The sequence below is a fragment of the Phoca vitulina genome, unplaced genomic scaffold (genome assembly GCF_004348235.1).
Source record: "Phoca vitulina isolate PV1807 unplaced genomic scaffold, GSC_HSeal_1.0 scaffold46, whole genome shotgun sequence".
NCBI classification, from domain to species: domain Eukaryota; kingdom Metazoa; phylum Chordata; class Mammalia; order Carnivora; family Phocidae; genus Phoca; species Phoca vitulina.
Genome location: NW_022589749.1, coordinates 1,692,830 through 1,704,756, shown reverse-complemented (window position 1 = coordinate 1,704,756; position 11,927 = coordinate 1,692,830). Strand labels below are relative to the sequence as shown.

The window sequence follows — 11,927 nt, the reverse complement described above, 5'->3', positions numbered from 1 at the left end:
ATGCACAGAGGGGTCCTGCTACTGTCTCTTTTTCTTAATGAAAACCCTGGGGGTGAAACTAGAGAAATTCTGCCCAGACCCTGTGCCTCTAAGTGTTTATTTGTGATTCTGAGCTCTCACTTTCTGGGATTAGGGTTGAAGTGGGAGGGGGTAGAATGTGGGGAGAGAGACCTAAAAGTAACTATCCCCCTGTAATCCTGATTTCCCCCCTCAAATCCCTCTCCCTAAGCGCTTTACTTTTCCAAAAGGGACTCCTTTCCTGAGACAAGCTATGTTAATTTCTTAACCACTTTTCTGTGGTTGTGGCTAAATTCCCCAGGAGTGGATGGGCTGGGGTGGGGTGGGGGGCACTCTTTCCTTTGGACGGGTTTGGCAGCGGGGACATTGGGCTGGCTGGCTGTGAGGCACAAAAGAAATCTTCCTTACAGTGCCGCAAGCACAGATGTAACGCTGCGCCCCTCTGCGGGCGGGGACCCGGCTTGGCAGATGGCGAAAAGCCGAATTGGCGAAAAATTGTCCATCAAATGGCACTTTCTGGGTGGTGGGGATCTTGTGCCGCCCAGGCGCAAGGACGAAGCAAGGGACCCCCTTTGCTGGCCCAGGCAGTCCCTCCCAGAAGTGAGAGGGTCAAGTTGCCTTGGGCGGGTAGGTTAAGTTTGTTTTTTTCTTTTTTTTTTTTTTTTACTTCCTCCCTCACTAGAAGATCCGCCACAAGACTTGCGAAGGGGATTGAGAAGGGAGGTGGCTGGGCCCAGAGGGCACGCAAGAAGAGATGGGGGAAGGGGGGAAGGCCTGCTATGGCTGGGGAGGAGAACAGGCTGGGAAGCAGGATGTCCTGCCTGGTTCAGTTCGGGGTGCTGGGATTGCTTCTCTGAGGGGTCAGCGCTGCAACTCTGTCGCCACGGGGCCCTGGTGACAGGCACATGCCCCGCCCTTTCTCCTCCCAAGACCTGCGGGCTTTTGTTATGCAGATGGCGGCAGGAGGCTGTGCCGGAGGAGGAGGGAGTTGGTGGGGAGGAGGAGAGACGGAGGAGTCGGGGGGAGGAAAGTGCAGCTCGCGCGACCAGCCTCCTCTTCCAACGTCACATTGTGCGAGAGACAAAACCCGGGCGCGCCTGAGCTCACACGCGCACGCACACACAGACGACCCCGTCGCCTCTTCTCTCCTGGCGCTGCCGAGAAAGCCAGCCCTCCCTTCCCTTCCTGGGGCGCGGAGGCTTAGCAAGCTCAGAGCTCAGCCCAGAGACAACACAGAAGGCGAAGAAAGACGGCGGATCAGCCTTCTTTCTCCCCTGCCTGCCTGGGCTGAGGCGCCCCATCCCCCGGCCTGAACCCCCGATCTCTCCCACCCCACCCCGCTGGGTTTCACAAGGACTGAGCCCGGAGCCGGGTGTGCCCCCATTTGGAATCCACGTTTCAGCACTTTGGACAGCGCCCGGGCGCCCCGGGCCCCTTTGGGTTGGCTATGGCGAGCGTTCAGCAAGGGGAGAAGCAGCTTTTCGAGAAGTTCTGGCGAGGAACCTTTAAAGCTGTGGCCACCCCGCGTCCCGAGAGCATCATTGTCGCCAGTATCACGGCCCGCAAGCCGCTGCCAAGGTAATGACCTCCTTCTTAGCAGGGTAGACCCTGATGGCCCTTCTTTCCTGGCCTGTGTGCCCCCAAGCCCTGAGGGGTGGATGCAGGCAGCTGGGCCAGGGCGCCTGTCTTTTCCCATCACTACTCGGTGTCTCCTGCTGGAACATGGGAACTAATTGCCTGTGTGAGGTGGAAGCTGGTGAGAAGGGACAGGGAGTCTTTAGGGGGAGCAACACTCAGTGGTCTGCTGACCTGGCAGCTGCTATTTGAGAGGTTTTGCTTTCTTGGGGTGGGCGGTGTAGGTGAGATAGGACTTGACTAAGAAACTTTTCTTGGTATCAGAGCTCAGAGGACAGGGGGGCAAAGGAATGGTGGATTTGGGGTGGTTGGGGGTGTTGTACAAGAAGAGAAGATGAGGGTTGAACCAGCTCAAGTGGTGTTCAGAGGTAACAGCACATTTCTATACTCAGCTCAGAAACTAGCAAGCTTTGAACATTTTGACAAAAGCCCATATGCTGTTCCCTCAAATACACCCTAAACAGCACCCTCCTCCACGCCTTTCTGGCTGCCACTGCTGCTGAATTCTCTCTTCTCCAGCATCCAAAACCAGTACTCTGAGCTCAAGAGTCAGGGAGGAGCCTTCCAAGATCGTGAAGATGATCTTGGAAGAGTTTTATTTGGTTTTTCAAAAAGGATCCGATTGCTTTGAACTCAAGGATGAGAACAGACCCGTAGATGGTGAAAACAGTGGGATGGGGGAGAATAAGGGAAGAAAAGAAAGAAAGGCAGAAAGAAGGAGAAGAGGAGGTGGGGTGAAATGGAGAGGAGGCTGGGGAGAACATTCCAAGACAGAGAAAAACCCAATTCTTTTCATAAAGCATTCAATTTAGAGGAGTTTGAGAATGAAAGGAAGAAGGCTGTGCCCTCTGTCAGGGAAAATCAAGGCAGTATGAAAACTCATCTTTTGCTGGTGTTGGATGAGTGGTTCGGTGGGAGAAAAAGAACGAAGTGAACCAGGGGAGACCACTTGGAGGATTTATTAATCCTGGCAGGCTCCATTAGAGAGTAGATTGAAAACATGTCTGTGAAAGTGCTTCAGACAGAATGCCTGTTCTGGAACCACGGCATCTGAACTTTCCAGTGGGTGTGGGGTGGGTGACGGGGAATCCTATCTACAGAATCAAACTCAGGCTGGAGAACTTTTCAGAGTCTGATAGGAGCCTAGCTCACACATGTCTTCAGAGAAATGGGTACCCCATGTCGGGAATGGGTGTACACTCGAAGCAGGATGTGGTAAGCTGCAAACAGCAGCCAGTATTTGTGGCTGGGAGGGAGGGGGACACCTTGTGACACAGGCTGGAGAAGGGGAATAAGAACACCAAATGCCGTCCAAGACTGATGTTTCTCTGCTTGGAAAAAGGTTCTTTGTAGAGAGTTTTGACGTCAGCAGTTTTATCTTCCTGGGTTTCAGCCATCCATTCCGCCTTTGGAGTGCACCTACTGTTGGCAAATCAGGTGCTGTGTGGGCCAAAGAATATGCCCTTGTAGAAGAAACTAAAGACAATTTCATTGAAAACTACATGTGTGGCATTTGGTCCAGAGTCTGCCATATATTTCAGGGATGCAGGAAGAGGAGAGCAGATTCATGGTGGTATTTGAATACAGAAAACGCCTTAAGTCCACCTGACTTGGTACCTTCACCCTTTGCCTATCTGTCTGTTACTGGCATGTCTCTTTCTTGGTCATGTTCTCAATCATATGAATTGCCCGAAGTCTCCTAACCCTCATGCTTTTTGTAGTATTGTTTAAATCCCAACATAATGCATCTGAGACTCTTAACAATAGCCAACCCTCCTCCCCCGGGTGTCATTTCCCTCTAGGTGTCTTTTAACATCCTGGGTCTCCTTACCCCTGGAAACCACTGCTGGGGTGAAAGTCTGAGTCATAAGCCCCTAATTTATGTCACGTTGGAAGGATCTCCTTCAATAGTCCTGTAACAGGTGTGGCCCCTCTGTAGAATAGATTCCAGTTTTATAGCTGTTACTCCTGGTTTGGGGTGGGAAGTGAGTGGGGAGCATTTGTATTCAAGTCTTCAGGGAAGGCTCGGTTTGAGTCGTCTTTCAACAGACTGTCTATAAAACCTGAATCATCCCCATCCCCATCCAAGCCAGCCACATCCAGTGTGGTCAGTTTCTGCATCCTTTCTAATGTTGTATGCTTACTTAACAGTGAAAGTACCATGTTTCCAAAGCTGGGTTCTCAGGAAGGAAAGGGACAGAGACACTGGCGTAGCATCAGCTGAGCCCCAGCGGCTTCCTCTAGAGGCAGTCTAGGGACTTGGTCTCATCAGAAATGTCATTTAGTTCCATGAGTCAAGACCAGCACTCAGTCAGCAGATCTGTAGAGAGATGGGGGAGGGATTGGATGAAACACCAGCCAGTTCTGTTGGTTACACACTTAATACGTGTTTATAGATGAGGGCTACCCCTCCTCTGAATGAACTTCCCCAGAATATTTTAAGTCTATCTCTGAAGATAATTTAGTACCAGGATAGAAGCTTACATTCAATTGGTTGATTTCATCGCACTGTGCATATATCATACAATCACACTCCAAGCAAAACCTCCCCTCGTTCCCCCCGCCCTGCCTTCCTCTCCCCCTCCATGAGGCATACTTGATGAGGCAATAGCTTTATGTGTATCAAATTGCAAGCAGATGTCTGACTCAAATGTCAGAACGGTATAGCAGAGTGGGAGGCAGTATATCATAGTGGTTAAGAGCTCAGACTTGAGTTTCAGACAAACCTGGATTCTTGTTCTAGCTCTACCATTTAGCTGAGTGTCCTAGACAAGAAGCTTTACCTTGCTGAGCCTGTTTTGTCCGCTTGACATAGAAATAATAGTAGCCATCTCAGACATTGAATTATGAGGACTGAGTCAGGTAAAACACTTCGCACAGTGTGTGGTCCAGAGTGATTGCTTAATAGACATCACTTCTAAAACAAACCGCTCAGTTTATAATGGCCAAAAGAAATCAACGTTTCCTTCCAGTATTGTGTTCCTCATGCCTACCCATTTCTCCGCCAAAAGATGCTAGCAGTGAACATTGTGGGATTTCAGCTGCTGACAGGCCATGCACTGAGATGGAATTAACACACAGGAGGTGGGGTGGGAGTGGTCCCATCATTGTCTTCCCTGAGGGAAGGTTAGCTGCTTTCTGATAGGACTTTTTTAGTTAGGGGTGGAGGGCTGGTGAAGAATTATCTAGATTCAGAATAGATTGCTATAACATCCTCACAGAGTATTCTTTTCATTTGTGTAGAGATGACCAGGTGCTGCCCGTCCAAAGAAGACTCAAACTCCTGAAAAATTAGTTTGAATCCCTAGTTCCGTCAAACCTAGAGTGACTGTATAATTTATTATTCATATCAAGAGTGAAAGGTTTGCTGTGAGTAGTTATTCCAGAATGGAAGATGTAACGGGGACTATCCCAGGCCACCCGGGATGCAGGGTGGCCAAAGTGAAGCCTCACCCTATATGAGCTTGAAAGACAGCATGAATCAATAAGATAGGTGGAGAGTAAGAGACCCCTTTTTTGTCCCCACTGAAGAAGTACAGTCATTTTTCCTGGCATTAATTAATTCTCTTTTTTAATTGTTTGGCCCAGAAAAGTTTGTACCCAAAAAGTTTATGCTCAAAGTGGAAAACTTAAGTGTCTGCGGCTAGACCCAACTGTAATAATCATATCACCGGAATAGTAGCTGAGGACCTAATGAACATGTAAAAACCATTTGAAATTAGCATATCAATTGTTTGTGGATGCAGGAGTGTTTGTAAAGGGCTAGAAAGGCGGCCCTCTTAAATGGAATAAGCAATTCCCTTTACAATTCTTTTGGCAAGCTATTAATTTTCTTCGAAAATCCTCTCTATGCAGAATAGTCCAGAAGCAGACTTCAGCCCAGGTCTGTCCAAAGGATCATAAATTCCAAACTATTGGAGACTTTACTGCATAAAGGGAAAGATGGCCAAATTGTAAGGCAGGAAAAATGCCTTTGAACCATTTAATTCCAGACTCCCCTTTGTGCCAAGAGATCAGTTAGCACATTTGTGCTGACTCTGTCCTCGGGAGCAGAGTGAGGGGCAGCTGGGAGGTGATTTCCTGACAGCCTGTGGTTAAAAACCAAGGTACTGAGGGTCATGGAGAATGCTTGCCCTGGCGATGAATGATCGTTTTTCTCTGGAAACGGAGTGTTATTGTTTGGGTCAAACCTTTCTCCTTCTGAAAGGTGAAATTTGCTGAATGGTATACAGGGGTCATTGGGGGGGGGCGGTGTGCATTATTTCTGACACAGCTGTTTTCACTTGGCAGCCGTGCTGTCTTAGAGATTCGGGCTGCAGTAGATACTGAATGAAAGTTGGATGCATTAATTGAATGAGTACACGCGGTCCAAATCCAGTGTCAGATTTGCTCTCTCCCAGCCCACCCCCATTCCTGACAGGCTTGGGATTCTTGATCAACGCCGCCTAAGAGACACATACTCTGCAGATTTGACTCGCACTGGTGTCAGAATGAAGCTCTCGGGATATAGACGTCCGTCTGGCTGGGGGAGTAGACATGTCGGCTGGTGTGGGTACAGGAGGTTGGACGAAATGCCACCAGGAAGTGCTTTTCAGGGCTGTGTGAGCCTTGATGAACTCCACCCCCACTCTAGGCCACCAGAAAAAAATGGGGGGGACGCCCCTAAAAGCCTAACTCCTGTGATGAGGAAAGAAGCCTCCATCGTGCGCTTCCTGCTCTTGCGAGCACCTCAGGCATGCCGCCGGGGCACGATAAATTTTTTAAAATATCCTTTCTTCCAGAGTGACTGGATTTACCTTCCTGTGGGGTGGAAGGACTTGCAGGGGCTTAATAAAACCAGAGTTTTTAAATTGCTCGTTACCAAGACTTTCTTTGAGGTGTGAGAGAACACTTCCGGGGAGAAAGGAGAATGGTGAAGAACTTGGGCTCTGAAGTCAGATCTGCTCAGGCTGAAACCTTGCTGTGCTACTTTCCTACCTTTGGACTCTGCTAATCACTTCACCTTCCCTGTGCCTCAGTTTGCCCACTTGCGTGAGACTGAGCTCACAGGGTTGTGGTGAGGAGTAGACGAGGTGATTCATGTAAAGGACATGGCACAGTGCCTGGCACAGACCAGGAGCTCCATCAACAATGCTCTTGTTGCCCTGACGTGAGTGACCCCAATGAGATGTTGGGAGAGAGCCACACCCCTGTGCACCTGGGCTGGGTGAGTTGCCTGGTGGTGACGGTGGGCTTCCTTGGCCTCGCCACCTGACCACCTCAGTGCTCTGTATTCGTTTTTGAATGTGGTTTTGGCATTCCCTAAGGAGCCACTGGAGATGTGTAGAGCTGTTCAAAAATCTGACAGACCCTGATGGCAAGCTAATCAAAAACACTTGTTTCCTTTTACTATTTATTTGCAGATGCTAGTGACTTTTGGCAGGAACTTGACCTTCTCAATCTTGGTTTCCTCATCCATAAAATGGGGCTAATAATAGCAGCCCCCTCCAAGAGCTGTTGAGAACACTGAATGGGCTAATTTATGGAAAGTGCTGTTTGGCACAGAGGAAGGGCTCCATCAATGTTAGCTCTTACTATTAATAATAAATTATAGTTTTTATTATTACTACGTGCCAGGCCCATCAAAGAGGAGAAGATGAATGAAATGCAATCTCTCCCTGGGAGGGCCTCGGAGTTTAGTGGCAAAGGTGGACACAAGGCACCAGTAGGAATGGCATGAGGCAGACGGTCCTAAGTACCGTAATATGGGTAGGGATAAAGAAAAAGGGATGTGGAAAACCAGAGGAGGGAGGCACCCTCCATGAGGCATGGAGTCCCTTGCTTATAGTCACACAGTTATCCTTAGTGGGCTGATCTGTGAAATGGGAATTATTCTTTTATTTCATCAATTTTACCTACAAATGCAAGGAATGATCAGAATGAATAAGGCCTTTGTTGCTAGTAGAGTCTCAAAAGAGACCTTTTTTTTTTTTTTCTTTCTCCCCAGAAGAAAAAACAATTTAAACTTTCTGGAGGGGACATCATCTGCTGGGGGGCTCAGAGTAAGTGCTAATGAAGGGGGATTGTGGAAAGGAACTACCCTGATTGTATAAAATTTCCAACTCCTCTGTCATTGGCTCAAGGATGCAGACTCTGGTGTGGACCATTAGGTTTCTTGTCCTTCATGGTCTAGCTCTGGCTAAAACAAAATCCAGTCTGCATTCCTTGAGCAGCCACCAATGGTGGTGGGATTGGAGCGAGCCCACACGTGTCAAAGAGAAAATAAGCCACAGGGAATGAATCACAAAAGGGAAGAAGCCGCATGTGGCTAAAAAATAAAGTCATGCTTTCATTCATTGAACAATTTTATTGAGCTCCTACTCGATATAGCAGTGAACAACACCAAGCCCCTGCTCTCATGAGGGAGAAAGGTGATAAATGAAGGAACAAGGTAATAAATGAAGAAATCATAGAAGGTCAGGTTACAATAAGTGTTATAAAGAAGAATAAAGCAGGGGAAAGAGATAGAGGGTGAGGATGGGGCTGCTTTGTTGGATGGAGTGGTCAGGGACCTGGGTGAGTGGAGGGAGCAAGCCATGAGGATAACCGAGGGGAAAGGGTTTTTGAGACAGGGAACAGCAAGTGCAAAGGCCCTGAGGTGTAAGCATGCTTGTTGTATTTAAAGATAGCAAGGAAGTCAATGTGGCTGGAGCAGAGTGAGTGAGGGGAACACTAACAGGGGATGACTCCCTAGATGGAGGCAGGAAACATTTCAAGCAATTAACATAGTAAGCCAGTTAAGGACTTCCCAGGTCCTTGGTTCCTAGGCTGGGAGCATGGAAGGGGTCACAGGAGGGGCTCCTGCCCTCTCAGTCAGGATCCTAGGTCTGATCTGCTTCTATTGGCTCCTCTCCTTGACTCAAATGCAGCCAGGATGACTTTGAATAGCAGTATTAGAAGCTTAGCTGGGCCCCTGCATGTGTTATGGACAAGCATGAAATTTACAATCTCTCTGATTGTGATCAATCAGATTAGGAAATTGAAAAACACACTGTTTAGACTTCCAAATAGCAGTGGCAAATCTTGTTCCCATGATGGTGAGGGTTTGGTCTATCTCTCATATCCATGCGTGCAAATCTAGACTATCCCTCTCACCCAGCCGCCCCCCTTCACGGTGCACCTTTGAAGCTACAGTTTGCTTACTCTCCATCTCTCTCTCTCTCTCTCTCTCTCTCCCCCTCCCTCCCTCCCTCCCTCCCTCCCCCATCTTCATTGGAGATTTTGCTGAGGGAGCTCCCATATGCCACAGGCTGCGTGCGGAGCTCCGTGAAATAAAACACGAATTAAGATGTCATAGAGACAAAGCCAAACCAAATACAGAACAATGCCGAACCCTAAAACAGTCATTAAGTAATTCACGTCTCCATGTGTCTGTTCAAAACAAATATTGAGATCCTCTGGACACAAATGTTTCTCATCAGGAGAATCCCCCCGTTGCCGGATTCCCTGGGCTTACATCCCGCTGACAGCTTCGCTGAGCAGAAACACCAGTGGATCACTGTTCTCCGGCTTCATTAAAAGTTAAGCTTAGGCAAGTGAGCTGGAATTTTATAAGACAGTCCCCACTCCTTTGGGGGGAGAGGTGCCATCTGGGCCTGAAATGTGTGTCTTCATGGTGTGCACGCTCACTCACGGTGCAAAGTGGGTGCCGAGCTCCTTCTGTCATTATGTGCCCAGCCCTGTGCCAGTGAGCAAGCATGTTTTATCCATTGCCTCATTCCATTTTCACAAGAACTCCGGGAGAGAGGTGTTTGAAAGGCTGTTTTATAGACGAGAAACCGAGGCTCAGAGGTTGGAAGTGACCTGCTCAAGGACACCTGGCTGGTAAGAGGCAGAATTGGGATAAGAAGCCAGAGCTCTTTTTTTTTTTTTTTTTTTTTTATTTTTATTTTTTTTTTTAATATTTTTTTTTTAAAGATTTTATTTATTTATTTGAGAGAGAGAGAGAATGAGAGACACAGAGCATGAGAAGGAGGAGGGTCAGAGGGAGAAGCAGACTCCCTGCCAAGCAGGGAGCCCGATGCGGGACTCGATACCGGGACTCCAGGATCATGACCTGAGCCGAAGGCAGTCGCTTAACCAACTGAGCCACCCAGGCGCCCAAGAAGCCAGAGCTCTTGACTGATGTGTGTCGAGCCTAGTACGCTTTGCAGAGGAAGAACAACTGAGACCAGGGAGGTGGTGAGGCATGGCTTGTGCAAGGCCACACTGTTCGTAAGAGGTGAAACTGGGATCTGAACTCGGGTCTGCCTGATGGCAACTATAGTTCTTCTCTACCTCCTATACCTCCTGTCGCTGTGGTTTGGCTTTTAAGATTGTGGGTGTTTTTGTCTCATTTTGCTCATCTTGTTTTATGTCCAGTCAGCTTAGGCAATAGCTATTCGTTATAATCCCAACTCACCCCACTCTCTGTAACACTGCCTTTCTCTGTCCATACCCTCCATACCCGTTCTCCACATCGAGCTAGAAGAACCTTTTCGAAAGGCAAGTCAGCCCATACACACCCCCTCCACCCATCTAAAGCCCTCCATCGCTGTCCTTTGGTTTGCAGAATACAGAGCTGACCCCCTGTGAAGGCCTAAAGACTCTCCAGCCCAGCGTCTGTCTGCCAACCTACCCAAGATCGTTTCTGAAATGCTGCCCCTTACTCCCTCCATTCGGCCACACCCCTCTCCTTTCAGTCACTCAAATTTTCCGTGCCCTTTCTGCCACCGGGCCTTTGCACATGATGCCAGGAAAGCTCTCCCTCTCCCCTGGTGCCTAATTTATACCTACTGCACTTTCAGATCTTAGCTCAAATGTCATTTCCTTGGGGATCCCTTCCATAATGCTCTAGACTAAGTCACACCTTGAATTACAGACTTTCTTATCATGGCAGGTACCTCTCGGCTCTCAACACGCTTATGATTTTATATTGATTTGTGAGACCCATGTTAAAGTATACCTCTCCTAAGAGACTGAAAGCATCGTGGGGACGGGGACTATGTCTGTGTGCTCTTGGTGTATCTCTTTCACCTTATACACTGCAGGGGGCCAAACAGTTGTTGGTTGAATGCACGAATTATAACACTTTCCCCTCATCAAGTCGCTGGCACACCTAATAGTCTGAAGCATATGGAAATGCCAATATTAAAAAACAGCAAAGTTAATTCCTTTGATTTGCAAGAGAAACATTTGAACTGCTGGGGGCGTGGGGGTGGGGTGGGGGACCATGTCTGTCTCATTCCTTGCTGTATCTCAGCACCTAGGACAGTGGTCCATGGTTGGGGATCTTTACATATTTGTTGAATGAATAAATAATGAGGGCATGCAGGAATATGCATGTGGTACTGATGAGGAAACTCGGGGACTTACAGAGGTACAGCATCAGAATTTTAGAGCTAAAGGGATTTTTGAGATCATCCAATCTCATTGTGCATGGGGAGGTCTGAGGGATATGTCTTACGTGTAATGATGTATTAGAACCACAGTGTTCATGTATAATTTGTAAATAATACACATATATGGGGGTTTCATTCTCAAAATTTCTTACTGAGAGAGATATGAGATCAAAAGATCTTTAGGACTCACTGCTCTAGTTCAGATCCCCATTTTGCAGATGGGGAGACTGAGACCCACAAAGGGGGAGGGGTTGCCCGACATTCATAGCCTGAGTCAGCCTGAGTGAGCTCTGGGTTCAGTGAAGTGGTGTTTGCCCAATGTCATGTTTGTGTTTGAATTTCCCTGCTGTGATCAGGTGGCCAGACACTGCTCTCTCTTGCCACCCTACCCCCTGTGGGGAGATACGGCATCCTGCCTCCATAAAGACCTCCTGTGGCATATGCTGCCCGAAGCCTGGTCTGGGGATCCTGATGAGATGTCCGTCTGTACCCAGCCTGTGCCTAGCAGAGCAGGTGAGCAGCACCGGCTGTTTCTGGGATCATGTTTCAGAGCTTCCAGCTGATAAGGAGGCTTTTGTTTGGCTGGCCTGCCTTCCACAGCCAGGTGGCAGGTGATTCTGGGGCTCAGCCCACTCCCACAGGGGTAGGTGTCTGGGCAGTGGTGCAGGATGGACTCAGGGCCACTGTTTACCATGTGGATAATGTTTCCAACAGGAACCCATTGTTGTAACAGCACCTTCCATTGGTCAGCTCCTTACAAACCAGCATCACCTTGCTGTGGCATTTAGCCGGCAGCCAGGATGGGAGGGCGAGAGGAGACCTTTGAGGAACTCACATTCAGCCTTTTCATTTTAT

General features: G+C 48.4%; 1 protein-coding gene across 2 annotated transcripts in view; it reads left to right on the top strand.

The window, feature by feature from the left end:
• The first annotated feature begins 875 nt into the window (after positions 1–875).
• SRRM4 (serine/arginine repetitive matrix 4) overlaps positions 876–11,927 on the top strand; it is a 151,350-nt gene continuing 140,298 nt past the window's right edge. The window contains exon 1 of one of the 2 annotated variants that reach the window (XM_032431505.1): positions 876–1,596. In XM_032431505.1, the coding sequence (XP_032287396.1) occupies positions 1,466–1,596 (131 nt within the window). In that variant the 5' untranslated portion in view covers positions 876–1,465. The remainder of the gene's footprint in view (positions 1,597–11,927) is intronic. The other variant, XM_032431504.1, reaches the window with a different exon arrangement.